A 16,607-nucleotide genomic window follows, 5' to 3' on the forward strand; every position below is an offset into this window, starting at 1 on the left:
GCCTCGGCCTCCCAAAGTGCTGGGATTACAGGCGTGAGCCACTGCACCCGGCCCAAATATGTTTTCTTCTGAGAAGAATAAAAACACAGGTGATCTACAAAAAATAGACCTTGCTCTTGAGTATACAATTAACTTTTGTGTGCAAATTTTATCCTATAAATCATAGTGTGACCCATCATTGGAGGAACTCCAAAAAAAACCAAACTGTAAACCTGTAATTTCTTTTGTGTTTTCTAAAGGTCAAATGCTGCAAATACTGGCCAGATGACACAGAGATATATAAAGACATTAAAGTTACCCTCATAGAAACAGAACTACTGGCAGAATATGTGATAAGAACATTTGCTGTTGAAAAGGTAAGTTTTCATACTGCTTTTAAAAGCTATGGTCAGACACTCATGGTATCATACTAGCCTCATTAACTTATCTAGGATACTTTACACATGCTTATATTCAAATGCAGGTAGGCTCAATCCAATGGTTTCTCAAGATTGCATCTTGCCCTCTGATTCTATAATAGTTCAGTTCCATCTTTAAAACAAATCATTCTCATTTCATAAGAATCTATGTTTTGTAAGTAAACCAAAAGTTAATGTCTATTTCTTTATTTTCTTTCCCTGGTTGATACTGTTCTGCCCGTCTCTCTTTCTTTGTTCACAGAACAAAGTTTGTTAAATTTTGATAAATGTCCCTCCAGTTTGGTAAATTTCTTTCATGGTGTATGTCCATAATGCATTTCCCAGTAGGGAGTTAGTATCAGTGTTGAGACACAGGTCCTAACTCCTCCTGGAATCCCTCACTTCCTTGTGGTTTTCCAAAGCTCTGGTTTAATGTGGACTGATGGATTTTCCAGGTGGAAGTGACCTACCTGGAAACCTAAGTGACTGATCTCCATTAGACATGGGACACTCTTGCATGAACCAGCGCATTCATTCATGCTCACTCCCATACTGGTTCTCCCCTTTTGTAGTCACTGGTTTTGGGTCGGTGAATGCTCTGCTTTGGTTCTGCCCTGCCTCATCCCATGTGCATGGATGGGGCTTCTTCTCTGGGAAGCACTGTAGGGCATAACAGGGAATTTCCTTATTCCCCCTCTTTCTGCTGACATAGGGAGGGGCCGGAGGTGAAGCAAACTGCAGTCCATCCAGAGAAGTGTCACAGGTAGGCTCTGGGGAAAGTGGAGGTGATGTGGCTGAGAAACACTCTGCCTTCCAAAGATCCACAGACTTTTCTATGGAGAGTTGATTCTCCATAACTGAGCCCTGCACAGCTGCCCTGGACTTAGGGATCTTGGTGTGAATTTGTTCAGCTTATACTCGTGTAATAGTAGCAGGTCTTCTTGCAAGACCTGGGTTACAGGCAGATTGCTAGGGAATTGGATTTTGGCCTTCCTCTCCACTCTATATTCTCACTGCATCTAAATGCGCTTTTTAGATGAACAAGACCAGTTTTAGGAAATCAAGGAAATTGCAACATCTGCTTATTGGCTAATTTAGTCTGATGTTTTGAACTACCTTTCCTGGTTTGCAGATCCAAATTTGTCATAGAATCACAAAGCTGGAAAGACTTTATTTTAATCTGTTTCTCATACTATTTAGCATTTTTTTTCTTAGCCTATCTTTTTTAATAAGCAGGCAGAAAGCTTGGAGACTTCAAAGAATGAGGAGTCTGGTTGACTCAATTCTTCAAGTTCTGAACCTCACACTTTGATGTCAATTTTTTCCTTCTTAGGCAGGATTGGGGAAAAAAAATACATGGAGGATTTTTGTATGGCTGTTGGCAAGAGCACTCATGAATAACCGCATTAAAACAGCGATAAAAGACCCTCAATATTTTTTTTCTTTAAAAAAATCATCCAAAAGCCATCACTTAAACATGGAGTTTTTTGAACAATAGTCAGCTCTCTAATAAGCTGAAAATGCATCTCTGTAGCTAAAGGAAGGGTTTGTTTGTTTCTTTGCTCTTTTTTTTAACCTCTTATTGTCCTCTCCCAAATTCCCAGCTGCACAGAAATGTGTCTGAAATATCCAGTTATTTTAGTCACTAGACACCCAATGAAGAGGTGGTGGAGGGACGAGAAGGAAGAAGGAGCTTGTTAATGCATTTGGGGAAATCAAAATGACATGTTAGTGATTTTCTAACCGGGCAATTGGAATCTTTAAGGAAAACAAATCATTAGTACTTTTGTAGAACATTTCTTGTAGGTTTTAAACTTTCTCATTAGAAAGGAAGGAAGAAAACGGGTAAGCATGTACTCTGAGATACTTGCAATTCTGATTCTATTTTGAGAGCATGTTGCATCGAGGGACCTAAAGGTGAAAATGGATTTGGGCTCTGCTCTGCAAAACAAGCAGACGCAATGCACTTTGGAACTCACGAATTCCTGCTTTGCATCTGATTGTTGTCTTTTGTTTCCCACATAGCTGATGATTCCAAGCTAAACAGATTTTAAGTAATATGCAGTACCCAGAGTGTCAGAAGGAAGACGCCCCTGAAGTCTCCATGGATTTAGGCTGCCTGGTGAATCTACCCCTGCCTATCCTGGGAGAAACAAAGTTGACAGTGGTCACTGAATTCTCGCTACCCAGGAGCTGCCTAGGATTCAGAGAGGGCATGAGAAGATGATCCTCCTGTCTCCAAGACAGAACATGTAGTATACAAGACAGAACATGACTATTCATTTCACAAGTATTTCTTAAGCACCTACTTTGGGCCAGGGACTATTGTATGACTTGGTTCAAAATTAAGTGACTAGCTGGGTGTGGTGGCTCATGCCTGTTAATCTCCACACTTTGGGAGGCTGAGGCTAAAGGATCGCTTTAACCTGAGAGTTCAAGACTGCAGTGAACCATGATTGCGCCATTGCACTGCAGCCTGGGCAACAGAATGAGACCCTGTCTTGGGGAAAAAAAAAAAAAATTAAATGACTCTCACATTTTTATATATAACATTCATGCTTGTTATAATGAAAAATCAGGAAGCAATAGTATCAAATTGGGAGGTATTTGGGCTGTGACCACTGATGGCATCTATCATGTTCTTCCCCAAATGTGTTACATTCCAAAGCAGATAAAAGGAGACACTGCTGTGTCAATGAAGAAGAATGAAAGCAGGATCAGAAGCAATTTCCTTTGCCACTCTTGTCAATCGCAGACATATTCACGGGTGGAGGTTTAATTTTGAGAAACGTTTTCTCTATTCCAGAAACTGATATTTACCTTGCTCAGAAAAAGAGTCTTAGATCAGTTGAGAGCTGTAGTTCAGGCCTTGAGGTTGCTGGAACTGAAATCTAACAAAGCCAGAGAGGGAAGCACAGCCCATGTTCCCACTACCCAAAAAAACCCACCAGGATACGGAGAAAGATAGGCCCTTTTTTCCCCTTTGGAATAAAATATTTATCGTCAGTAAGCTGTCCCAGTTTATATATGGGAATGCATACCACCAAAATGGATCACTCCTGCCTGGGTCATCATGCAGAAAGCTGGGGGAGCTATTTAGGGGTTTGGAGGCTGACACAGGCTCAGCTGTATGTTTCCTAATGGAGACCTTGGGACTGGCAAATGTTCCCTTGGTTTTAGTAATGAGGAATTTGGGCTCCTAACGACCTAATCAGACTACTCTGGGATCACAAAGCCTATTTAGCAGACGACAATATTGATTTGCATTTGTGAATCCCTGACTGCTTAATTCCTTAATGCTTAAACTCTGGTCAAGAATGGCATTTTCACAGAGAAATAAAGCTTCAGCATTTATGAGTTATTAAATGAAGACGTATTAACACGTGGGTGCCAAGCAAGTCTGCAGTTGTTTGCTCTTCTGCTCTTTCAAAGCACATAAAAATTCTGAATTTCTTCTTTGCTCACTAAGTATGTGTGAACAATAATTGATGGTGAAAGTGATAAGGCTAATGAGTGTTTACTTTTAAGAGACAATAAAACCAAATGCAGAAATGGTTCAGAAAATGGAATGAGAGAAGGAAGAAAGTCCAATTTGATCCTAGATGTACATGCAGAGTTGATTCTGGTTTTGTTTTCAAAACAGTCTTTTGCTTTAAAACACAGTCTTAATATATAGGCTCATACTTAGAAAACAAAATAGAGAGGTATAAATTACCTTAATTATTCTCAAAACAAAAGTAAATTAAAACCAAAAGCAAACTATAAAGTCTCTTTCTTTCTGCCTTCACTACAGTTGAGCAGCAGGCAGCTCCCCTCAATTTGTTGACCTAGCATAGAATTCCAGCAAAAATACCTTTCAATTCCCATAGTATATATTGGCTTACATGCCTGTTTGCCACAAGCAGACTGTGATGGCCATTCAAAAACATACTTCTGTAGCCCTAGCACCTCACATAATGCCTGGGGCAGTGTAATCACTCAGATTGCCAGCGATTGGATGAATGGGTAAAATATTTACCCACATTAAAAAGAGAAACCTAAGAAACAGAGCTGTAAATGCAGATGAGTTTTCTGACCTGTCTAGTTGGAAAGGTGTCCTCATTCATTCCTCCTGCAAGCATCATCTGAGCATGCTCAGTGAGTGTGCACCACTCCAGTCCCTGCTGTGAGAGGTTCCAGGATACCGGAAAGCCCCAACACGGAGTTGGTATTGAGCACACAGATATCCTCTAATTCCTTCAGGCCCCCCTTCTGTGCCTCTTTCTCTACAGACTCTCACCTCACCAGACACCGTGTGATCTAAGTGAGGCAAACCTTTAACATAGTCTACTTTTTAGAAAGGAATTTCAAACAACCCAACCAATTCATCCGTTTGCTGGAATTACACCTAAAAATTAACGTTTTTCCCAAACATCATCTCCCTTTCATACCCAGCCATCTTCCTAAGGGTACAATGCCTTCCACATTGTGTGTAAGATCTAAGGATGGCCTCCTTCCCCAGCAGTCCACTGTTTCCTGGCCCTAGACTTGCTACGTGAGGACTGTTTCCACTCCCCCAGCTATCCCTGCTCATTTGTGGTTTGTTTTCCCTTGTTCTCTTCCTTGTTGTGGTTAAACAACTACTGCAGAGAGGTGTGCATGAAATCCGAGAGATCAGACAGTTTCACTTCACTGGCTGGCCGGATCATGGGGTCCCCTACCATGCCACCGGCCTGCTGGGATTCGTGCGGCAAGTCAAGTCCAAGAGCCCACCCAATGCAGGCCCACTGGTGGTGCACTGCAGGTAAGCAGAGCTCCAGAGCCTCTTGAAGGAACCGCAGTGGGTGATGGGTACAGGGCCACCTTTGCGGATGATGAGTATGTTTTAGAACTTCAGAGTGGTGATGGTTGCACATTTTGGGAGCACTAAATGCCACTGGAGTGTACCTTTTTAGAGGTTTAATTTTGTATTATATAAATTTCACCTTGATAAAATATTTAAAAAGCAGCAGCAGCAGTATGGTCCTTCTTCATCCACTGACAGACCCCCCTTTTCATTCAGTGCTGGTGCAGGGAGGACTGGCTGTTTCATCGTCATTGATATCATGTTGGACATGGCTGAAAGGGAAGGGGTCGTCGACATCTACAACTGCGTCAGGGAGCTGCGGTCACGGAGGGTGAACATGGTGCAAACAGAGGTACTCCCGCTCATCACCTAGCCTGTGGCCTTGGTCCCTGAGGTCTCTCCTGTATCTCCCCGTTTCAGGGCCAAGGACACAAGGAATCCAGGCAATTTTCTGTTCAAGTAATCTACCTGGCATTCCCTGTTCCTTCCCTCCCTCCCTCCCTCCATTCCTCCTTTTTGTTTTGCCTTTCATAAACAAATCAAGCAAACCCAGGAGTTTTCCAGGTAACAGAATCAAGAGCCCAAATTTGCACATTTTTTCTGTGTTAAGGGACCAAAACAAGTCCTGTTAAGTGCTCAGACTTTCAATACCATTGCCTTTTATTCTATCTTTTAAACTAGCTGGTAACCAGAGCAAGACCACTCCTGAGAATAGTGCCTGAAGGGCTATCTCTATGCACATTGTTCTTCTCCCGGGGTTCTGGGCAGAACAAAAGCCTCCTGACCCTAAAAATCCTGCCCAGTGTCTGGCGTTGTGGGGATTTGCCCATTTTGTGAAGCACTCTATATGTCTATGCTAACTAGTAACTCTGTAAGTGGAAGTTCAAGGTATATGGGGAATTTCCATTTTCCCAGAAGCAATATTACATCCTGCTCTTAGGACATTCATATTTTTACTCATGTTTGATTGTTTTAAGTAGGCGTCACACCCACCACCTGGAAAATGATTCACGAAGTGAAGTGAAGAAGGAAGAACCCCTTCCATTTAGATTGTGCATTTAAGTTTATGAAAGCCTCTGGGAAACCTAATCCCATTTTTTTTAGCTAACACAAAAATAACAGAAACTGTAAATGCTGCTTTCATGGGCCCTTTTCCTTAGAAAGGGGATACTGTGTTTGAAAGATAATCATAATAATTTATCTTTTAATATACTTTATAGTTAATCAATGTTGCCACTCCCATTTCTCACTTGGATCTTCTTTTTTCAGGTATTTAGTGGTAGTGTGCTGTTTTTGGGAATCTGTTGGACAAGAGGTTGCTGAAAAAAATAATTAGAAGTCCCATTTATGTATAGAAATCAACCAAATTAGCTGTAATAAGAGGCTTTTTAAGCTTTTCCTATAACTAAAAATAATAAATATGATAAGACTCTAACAATGAATTTTAAGAAAAGTCAGTGCCAAATCAGTTAGAGGCCCTGTGTTTACACTGTGTACTCACTGAACATATATATGAGAACAGCTCTCTGTACCTCTAAGAGCTTTCATAATCATCATATTAACTTTTATGTTCTGAAATAAGAATTCTAAGTACTTTCATGTTCTGAATTAAGAACTTCAGAACTTTTTGTCTTCATAGTAATGCCAAGTTTTTCTGGACCTTCTTTGCACTATTGTTTTGATCAGCAAATCCTACCATAGATAAAATTCTGCTCATTCCTCACGTGAAATACTGAGTTCCCAGTGAGTAGGATCAGAATGACAGTGGTCTTTAGCCACAGTTTTCATGGTGCCGCAGTGCGTGTGGTGGTTTGTATTGGGTCTGATTGGTTTTAATCAATCTATAATATTTGTCATTGTGACCCGGTCTCCTAGCACTTGAGCCCTTGGACTGTGTTTCTCTCTGGAGGAATTGTCTCCACTCTCTTGATGATGTGAGGCTAAAATTGATACTGTCTTTCCTCTTCCTCTGGTTCTCTAAAGTTAGTAACTTGTTCCATCTCCTCCTCCAGGAGCAGTATGTGTTTATCCACGATGCGATCCTGGAAGCCTGTCTTTGCGGGGACACCTCTGTGCCTGCTTCCCAAGTTAGGTCTCTGTATTATGACATGAACAAACTGGATCCACAGACAAACTCGAGCCAGATTAAAGAGGAATTCCGGGTAAGTGATGCCTAAGGCAGGGGCACTGCACAGTGACTTGCTCCTCAAGAAGGATTTCAAGGTCAGCACCTGAGTCAGCCCTTGAATCACAAGGTTCCTCGGCCTCCACAGCACTGTTGGCACTCAGGGCTGGGTAACTCTTGTTGGCATGTGCTGTTCTACAGGATGTTTAGCAGCAACCCAGAGCTCTATCCAAGAGACGTCTATGGCATCACCACCACACAAAAACACGTGTAGACATTGCCAGGTGTCCCCGCAGTGGACAGAAATACCTGGTTGAGAACCACTAGTCTAACAGCCATTTCCACCCCTCCCGTCTGAAAGCAGACACGGAGTAGTCCCCAACACCATGGCTCCTTGTCCACAGCATAACCATACGCAGTCACACCACGGAAGTGTGTGTTAGGAAGAGTTTCCAACCAAGGGCTCTCCATTGTATTCCTCACATTTGCATTTTGTCCAAATGTACCTGACTCAAGGCCAGACTCTTCCCCACTCTCTGACCTCCCAAATCCCCAGATGTCCCACTCCACTGGGACTTGAGGGCTCTTAATCGCAGGGACCCACAGTGGCCCATATATCTCTGCCTCTGACCCCTGTGTCTGATGGGCACCATCCGTGGACAAAATCCAAAGAGCGGAAGAAATCCAACTCGAACTGGGGAGGGCTGCGGAGGGGAGGGCTAGGGCTGCGGAGGGGAGGGCTAGGGCTGCGGAGGGGAGGGGAGGGCTGCGGAGGGGAGGGCTGCGGAGGGGAGGGGAACGTCTTGCAGTCAGCCACAGGAAGTGTGCATCTTTCCAGAACTGCACGTGAGAGGAGTCCACTGCCAAGTCTTCTTGCCCTCACGTGCCTTTCTTTTCTCACGTAGACCCTAAACATGGTGACGCCAACGCTGCGAGTGGAGGACTGCAGCATCGCGCTGTTGCCCCGGAACCATGAGAAGAACCGGTGCATGGACATCCTGCCCCCAGACCGCTGCCTGCCCTTCCTCATCACCATCGACGGGGAGAGCAGCAACTACATCAACGCTGCCCTCATGGACGTGAGTGCCCTGCTTCGCGCACGGGTCCGAGGCTGGGGTGACTGGACTGGGGAGGCTGCAGTACAGGCGTGGGTCTGCCCCTTCTGCTCACCAGCCCTTTTGTTTTTTAAGACACAAACTTTTGTTTCCAACAAAAAATAGATTTCAGATTCCACGTATGTTTTTGTGTCAGGGCTGATATCCTTGGTTTCTCAGGGACCACCAGGCCAGAAGTATCGGTAAATGCAACATGGCACAGTTGCCTCTGAGCGCTGAGATTTTTAATCTGCTGGGCGGGGAGCAGGGGACAGCTGTGAAGTCACCATGGCAGGAAAATGGGTTAATCGGTTTGCAGCATTATTTTAGTTCATTTTCCCGTAATTTAGCCTGTAGTTAACATAGGGGAAAGCGCAACTCATTACTTCCCATCAGTCTGTTTACTTGTTGCTATTCAGTTGATGGAAAGAGTGAATGGGTGTGTTCTGAGCTAACGCGGAAATTTTAATTCTATTGGTGTCATATCATAAAAGGTACCTAAACTTTTTTTGAAGCTCTTCAGAGCTGTAAAAAAAGTAGATGTATTCTTTATGGCAGAAATAAGAACACTGTCATACATACAAATTGCTAGCAAACAAGTTTTAGAAAAAGCAGAACTTTTAATTATGTGTAATTTTAAAAGTAAAGTTAAGTTTTCTCCATCAAGATACTTATGTATAGATTCGATATTGCTGCTCTACCAGAAATTTTCTAAAAATTGATAAGCGATACTAATTAAGTTTTCTTGGTATCAAAGTAAGGCTTTTATCACTATTATTCTGCAGAGAAGTTTATATTTAGTCTATGTTGGTGCTGACAATGGTGACAGAATTCAACACCTGTTAAACATGTTCAGTGTTTTGTGCCACAAGTTTCCTTCTGCATGAAATAACTTAGCTTCTTCTCTTCCCATTTTCCTGAGTATATTTGGAGCATTCTTGTTTGTGTTTGCAGAGCTATAAACAGCCTTCAGCTTTTATAGTCACCCAGCATCCTTTGCCAAACACAGTGAAAGACTTTTGGAGACTGGTCCTGGATTATCACTGCACATCCGTCGTTATGCTCAATGATGTGGATCCTGCCCAGGTGAGACCCGGACTTCTTACAGTCAGAGCTAGTGCCGGGGGGTCAAGTTTGTTTGTACCTGAGCAGTGCAGGCCCTGGTGCCAGGTCTCAAGTGCCAGTTGAAGTTGAGAACTGGGGATGCTGAACACAAAGGTTAAAAATCAGACGGAATTAGGGGTTAGAAAGTCAGTTGAAACCAGAAATACAGGCTGAAATCATAGATGGTTGAGGTGACAGGGCAAGACAGGGCCAAAAGTTGAGCTGTTCCTGAAAGATGGAAATACCCACTGGAGGTTGACAAGGTCGCAGACCGAGTCAGGGCTCAGCAGGAACCTGAACATCGCAGAGCCAAAGCAGAGCAAGCAGACCAGAGGACAGTGGAGAAGGGAAGATAGCATTTGACACAGCCCCTGATCCCATTCCTGGAGCAACTGTGTGCTTCCTGGCATGGCTCACTGGGAGCCTACAGGTGGAGATTGTCATGCAGGGTGACAGTGTTGGGATGACAGCGGAGACAGGCAAGCAATTTTAAGGCACAGCAATTAGTTTTCTCAATGCTTTCGTAAAGATATTAAAAAGAAATAATACTGGGACTTGCAGATAAGAGAAGTTTGGAATGATAGATGGGGCTTTTGCATAGTTACTCTTAAACATTAAAGAGAAAGAATTGGACAGCGATGACTCATTGTTAGTAATAGGGTTAGACACATTTTCTTGAAGCAGGTTGTCAGGCAAGCATTAGCGCAGTGGCCCTTTAGGAGATGAATTCATTGCTTTGGGATGTGCCTATACCAGTCATAGACAACCATCATGACAGTAGGCATTATGGGAAGTTTGACCTTAGCGTGTTTTAAGAAACAACTTGTTCTGGAACTGAATTAATTTCCTGTCCAGTAAACACAAATTCTTTCTCTTTCTTAAAAACAAACAAACAAAACAAACAAAAAAAAAAGGTCTGAAGCATTTCAGCATCCCAACTGGACATCATGGCCAGATTTTTCCTTCCTACAATCTATTTTCTTGCCATCGTCCAACCATAAATGGCATGGACATTCAATTCAGTTCTATAAGGTTTTTAATTATGTCTGAGGCACTGCATTATATAGTAAATCTCTCGCCTGAAGGCTGGTTAATGAAATAATAATGATAATCTTTGTTCTTATCCACTCCTTTTGGCTTAAGAAGCTTAAATATTTTAAAACTCTTCCCCATTGACGCTCTGAGAAGGTTAGCTTACGGTCATTTATAAAGACAAGCAGACACCATGGCTTGGGAAGCTTCAAAGACTCAACTCAAAATAGAACCAAGGATCCTGATTTTCTACCTTACAGTGGCATGGCTGAAATTTCACTAATTCTAGAGTCTTAAGTCACAGACACTTATAGAATAAGGACTTCTTCCTTATTTAGAATCATTATGGTTTTTTTCTTCATGTGAATTCTGAAATGTAGAGATATTTTTGTTCGTATTACTGAACAAGACATCAGTGATTGTAGTGTGTTCTTTCTGAACAACTGCATTGGAATTCTAAAGCCGCATCTAAACCCGAACTATCTGGACTCAAACCAAGCCTTGGCTGGCTCATGGGTAAGAGAGACAAAAAGACTCCAGTTCTATTCAGCAGACAGAGCTGATTTTCAGAGTGAGAGAAAAGAGGCTCCTGGGATTCAGTCTTTTAGCCAACACTAAACTGAGCATTTGAATGTAAAGGCTTTGCAGTTCTACAAGAATAGCACTCAACGATTTTAAGTATTTATAGGTCCGGTTCACGGACGTGTTATGCACCATTTAAGCCATTTTCTACATGGTTTACTTGGGCAGAGCATAGAATGCAACGTGCCAAGAGCAAGCACAAGCCGCGTCACTGTATTTCTTTGGTGTAAGTGGCAAGCTTTTGGTCAGGAGCTTGAACGAAGAAAGCAAGCAGAAAGCAGAGTACGTTCAGGCAGTAGAAAAATGGGCAGAACGGTTCAAATGTGCATGTTACAGCTTTTATTAATATCTTGGCTTCCCATCATAATGCCTGTTAATTTTAACAGTGGGTACCCTTGGGCATCAAAAAGAAAATAAACATCAGCATGCTATTATTTGACAAGGCAGTTTTATAACTTGTCACCAGGAAGTGCTGGTGAGGGAGGAAATATTTCATGGAAGCATTATTTAAAAATAAATAAATGTAATTTTTAAAATACTATCAGCTTAGCTAACATAAAAAGCACCCTTGGTTACCCTACTCTCATTCTTACTTATAAAATCCCACCTTAACTGTTCTGTGATGGAGAGAGGGATATTGCCGTTTCGGCTGACCCACTGCTCCCTGAAAACTATCCTGCAATCTTGGGTATAAATCAACCTTAGCAGCCTTTGACAATGAGATTTTAGATCCTTTGGAAAATAGAAATCATCTAGAAATTCAACCAGTGGATCCTCCTTTTGTGACACATCATTCTGCACAAAATTAGGTGATTGTCTTCCTCTGCTCTTGGCCCAGTATAGAAACAGGTTATATAATAAAGTAGTTCTCTCCTTGCCTTTCCATAGGCCACCTGTCCCTCAGCTAAATCAGAAAGATAAAACTTAGATGCAGCTGGGCGCGTTGGCTCACACCTATAATCCCAGCACTTTGGGAGACCGAGGTGGGCGGATCATGAGGTCAAGAGATTGAGACCATCCTGGCCAACATGGTGAAACCCCCTCTCTAGTAAAAATACAAAAATTAGCCGGGCGTGGTGGCACATGCCGGTAGTCCCAACTACTCGAGAAGCTGAGGCAGAGGAATCGCTTGAATCCAGGAGGTTGTGGTGAGCCGAGATCATACCGCTGCACTCCAGCCTGGCAACAGAGCGAGCTTGTGTCTCCAAAAAAAAAAAAAAAAAAAAAGTAGATGCTACTTAAAAAAAAGTCATAGGAATAAGAAGTCCCTGTAATTTCAAACTTTAAATGCCTATTAAGGTTTCAGGGCTTTAAGAAGGGTTTTGGAAGAGAAAAGTCTTAGCAGTTCTTCCTTCCTGACTGTTTCCAAGGGTAGGAATTTTGTGGGGTGCTAGCTAATAAGCACCTTCATAAGCCACCATACCCAGCACCACTCCTGCTGCACTGAGTTGTGCATTTACAGTCATGCAAAAGTTCTAGTTACTCAGTATCAACAATAGCTAGAGTTTGAGGCTCTAGGAAATTGCTTTTTTAATTAGGCCACTTCCAGGTAAAACAGCAAAGCATTTACTCTTACTACAACAGATTTGCTAGATCTGAGCTGCAAGGGTTTGGACTGGAACATAAAAATGCAACCCAACAATGTTATCAGTTCCAAACCTTGTCACAAAATAGCCTTATTCCCAATAGTGGTTATAAAATCCACTCGCAGTCCCAGCCAGCAGAGCATGGAGATCTGGGCATTAAGACTTGTATAGCCATCTTGAGTACCTTACATCCTGGGGTGGCACCTGGTGCCTCTCCCTGGGGGCCTGATGAGAGTTCCTTTCACCATGCAAAAGGGGACATGGCGACTGCCATTCACATGACCTCATAGGAAAGCAGAATTAGTCATGGCTAAAAGGTGCTTTCTGAGAAAATGAAGGAAAAAGTCCCAGGAAAAGGACAGGTGGAGTTGAGGAATCAGCCAGCAAGGAAGTCCAAAAGCCTACATTGCTGGGAGGAGAAGAGAGAAAGAAAAGAAGACAAAGAGAGTCAGTGAAGTCTTCAGAATTCCTGAATGATGTCTCCAAACACAGCATCCCACACCTGTAATCCCAGCCATCTGGGAGGCCGAGGCAGGAGGATCACTGGAGAAGAGGGATTCAAGACCAGCCTGGGCAACGTAACGAGATCCCTGTCTCTCCAAAAATACAAAAATTAGCCAGGCATGGTAGCACACACCTGTGGTCCCAGCTACTTGAGAGGTTTAGGGGCAAGAGTTGCTTGAGCCCAGGAGTTCAAGGCTGCAGTGAGCCATGATCACACCACTGCACCCCAGCTGGGGAGACAGAGTAAGACCCTATCGCTTAAAAAAAAAAAAAAAAAAGGATTACTGAATGTCAGTACTAACCTTATCCAAACTGTTAGGAGTAAATTTCCTCTTTTAATTAACCCTGTGTTTATATGTTTTGAATTCAGTTGTGTCCACAGTACTGGCCAGAAAACGGAGTACACAGACACGGCCCCATCCAGGTGGAATTTGTCTCTGCTGACCTAGAAGAGGACATCATCAGCAGGATATTCCGTATTTACAATGCAGCCAGAGTAAGAGACGGGCCCATCGTGCCTGTGATTATGGCTTCATTTATTTTCTCACTCATTGACTATTTGGAGCACTTACTCTATGTCAGTCACTGTTCCAGGAGTTTGGAATATGTCAGTGAAACAAAAAAGCACAAATTTCTGACCTTACGGAGCTTACGTTATAACGGGAGCAGTATTTAGAACGTAATGATACTTATTAAAGCACGGCAAGGCAGACTTTATTCAAGACCATCCTGATAGTTGCAGGGACCCCTGTCACAGGACCTTGCAGCGGACGAGAGAGAGTGGGCTCAACTCCAAGTATGGCATGGGCAGGCAGGAATTTCTAGCCAACAGGCAGGGTGGGGGTCCGTGGATGGAAAATTACTAAGGGGAGGCATCAAGAGTAAGAGGGGTTCTGGCTAAACTGACCTAACAGGATTCTGGCTGAAGGCAGGCCCTCAGCTGTCTGGTGGAAGACATACCTGGGGAGTGGTGGAGGATGAGGAACCTGATCAGATACCAAATATGATCAGACATTGAGGGTGGGTGGTTCTTGCCACGGTGACTTAGCAGAAATTGCTGAAACTGGATTTTACAAGGAAGTTCATGGATAGGCCTAGGAGAAGGGTCAGGAGCCTGGCGAAAGTTTGGTCTAGCAAAGAATTATTGTCAGAAATCAGACAATAAATAACAGATATAATAACAGATGCAGTAAGTTAGGAAGTGACAAATTCTACAGGAAAATCAGTAGGTGGGTTAGAAAGTGCTAGGGCCTTGCACAGCGGAAGCACGCTCTGTTGTAAGCATGCGTGCCCTGTGAGCCAAGACGGACGAGGCCAGAGGGCACTGAGGCTCTCTGGGGAGGCAGCTTTCTAGGCAGAAGGAAGGTTCAGTGCAGAGGCCCCAAGATGTGTTCGCCAGTGTGAGTGCCAGGACAGCAAGGAGGTGTGTGGCCCAGGCTCAGTGAGCAGAGGCAAGAGTAGCTGATTGGGAGTGAGCAGTTCACCTGGAAGGACAGTGGCCTGGGGTCCCCAGGTCGAAGGGCCTGGCAGTCACTGTCAGCATTTGGGTTTTTGCTTTAAAGGAAATAAGGAGCCATTCCAGAGTTTTGAGTGCAAGAATCCAGTGGTGTAATTACATTTTAAAAGGAGCACTCTGGCTCCTGTGTTGAGAATAGACTGGAGGAGAGAGGCATCAGGAGGCTGTTGGGATAAGCCCCGTGAGAAATGATAGTGATGGGAGAGGAGATCATGGTGAGACGGGAGAGAGCAGGAGTGGAGGTCATGAGAAGGGGAAGGTTCTGATATTTTCTGAAGGTAGAGCCAGCACGATCCCAGGGAATGGAGGGGACTCAAGGTTCCTGTCCTGAGAGCTAGGATGATGGAATGGGTACTGACTGAGTTGCCGAGGCTGCCCGTGTAACCGGATTGTTTGGGGGTGGGGGGCATTATGGAGAGAGGATCAGAAGCTCAATTGTAGACATACTAGGTTTGGAATGACTGTTAGGCCCCTAAGTGGGAATATCAGGTAGGCCTTTGAAAATATAAGGGTGAAATTCAAGAGAGAGGGCTGAACCAGATATATGACTTTATGACTTATTGGGATATTGGTAATATCTAAAGCCATGAGCATCAGTGAAATCAAATGAGAGGCAGCAGAAGAGGAAGCGCCCTAGGGATTGAGCCTGGGAGCTTCTGGGAGAAGGGGAGACTGAGGCAGAGAGAGCAGGAGGGAGGGACTGCTGTGGGAGAAGGACCAGCCAGTGAGGAAAGCATGTGGACAAGAAGAGAGTGTCACCCGTGTTAGATGCCGCTGAAGGCCACAGAAGATACAGTCCAGGTGATTTAGCCGTGGCCGGATTAAAGCTGTTTTCATGTTTCTACCATAAGCTAAGTAACACTTTTTTGAATTCTGCAATTCTATTTCGTTATGACTAAGGATTAATTAACTTGCTATCTTAGCAAGATTCAACATCAATAAGCAAAACCGTGTTATGCTCACAGGAAGCAGTGTTCTCTGTCTTCACACTGAGCTCACAGACATCTCCAGGTTTTAAATTATTCATTACCTGTAATTTACCTGTAATTGAAGTTATTTTACTGCTTAACATGACAATGTGGTCAGTGCTTATGCTGTGTTATTTTTCTCTTGGCTTTTGCAGAATGGGAAGCATTCTGCCTCACTCGTATTTGTCTGGCCTGTCATTTAAAACCCCTGGTTGTTTTTAACTGCTCCAGATTAAAAACCATAACTCTTCAGGCCAGCAGAAGCCACCTTGGTAATTTGTAGGCAGGACTCGCCTTTAATAATGGGAAGATCAAGTGGGTGGAAGGAGCTCGCTGGAATTCAGTAAATAATGCCTGTTTTCCTTCCACTCCCTGATTGTCGCCTGGTTCTTTGTAGCCCCAAGACGGATATCGGATGGTGCAGCAATTCCAGTTCCTGGGCTGGCCGATGTACAGGGACACACCAGTGTCCAAGCGCTCCTTCTTGAAGCTCATCCGCCAGGTGGACAAATGGCAAGAGGAGTACAACGGCGGGGAAGGCCGCACTGTTGTGCACTGCTTGTAAGTGCCTGACAGAGCTCTTCATTTAAGAACAGCCAGACCCCACACTCGCTCTCGCCCCCTGTTTCTCTGTCTTTTGTTTCACTAGAAATGGAGAAGAAATAAGTAGGTCTAGGTGACGGGGTGGTCATGACACTCAGGGATTGGTTGGCTTTTCAGGAAACAGGATATGCACATCCTTCATTTGGATGGTGTGCCACTGCTGTATAAACAAGCACTGGCCTTTTGATTAGGAGCCCTCTCCCCTGAAAAAAAAAAAAAAAAAAAAAAAAAAATTATGAGATCCAATTGTTAAGCTTTCAGGAATTTTCT

At 43.6% G+C, this 16,607-nt stretch overlaps 1 protein-coding gene across 3 annotated transcripts in view; it reads left to right on the forward strand.

Moving 5' to 3' along the window:
- PTPRM (protein tyrosine phosphatase, receptor type, M) overlaps positions 1 to 16,607 on the forward strand; it is a 704,023-nt gene that overhangs the window by 668,167 nt on the left and 19,249 nt on the right. For 2 of the 3 annotated variants that reach the window (XM_011994360.1, XM_011994361.1), the window contains 8 exons: positions 240 to 356; positions 5,027 to 5,181; positions 5,440 to 5,575; positions 7,236 to 7,385; positions 8,254 to 8,427; positions 9,397 to 9,528; positions 13,621 to 13,746; positions 16,132 to 16,295. In XM_011994360.1, coding sequence (XP_011849750.1) covers positions 240 to 356; positions 5,027 to 5,181; positions 5,440 to 5,575; positions 7,236 to 7,385; positions 8,254 to 8,427; positions 9,397 to 9,528; positions 13,621 to 13,746; positions 16,132 to 16,295 — 1,154 coding nt within the window. Of the gene's footprint in view, positions 1 to 239; positions 357 to 1,110; positions 1,162 to 5,026; positions 5,182 to 5,439; positions 5,576 to 7,235; positions 7,386 to 8,253; positions 8,428 to 9,396; positions 9,529 to 13,620; positions 13,747 to 16,131; positions 16,296 to 16,607 lie in introns of all 3 variants that reach the window. The other variant, XM_011994359.1, reaches the window with a different exon arrangement.

Source organism: Mandrillus leucophaeus, unplaced genomic scaffold, assembly GCF_000951045.1.
Source record: "Mandrillus leucophaeus isolate KB7577 unplaced genomic scaffold, Mleu.le_1.0 Scaffold453, whole genome shotgun sequence".
In the NCBI taxonomy this organism is placed as follows: Eukaryota; Metazoa; Chordata; class Mammalia; order Primates; family Cercopithecidae; genus Mandrillus; species Mandrillus leucophaeus.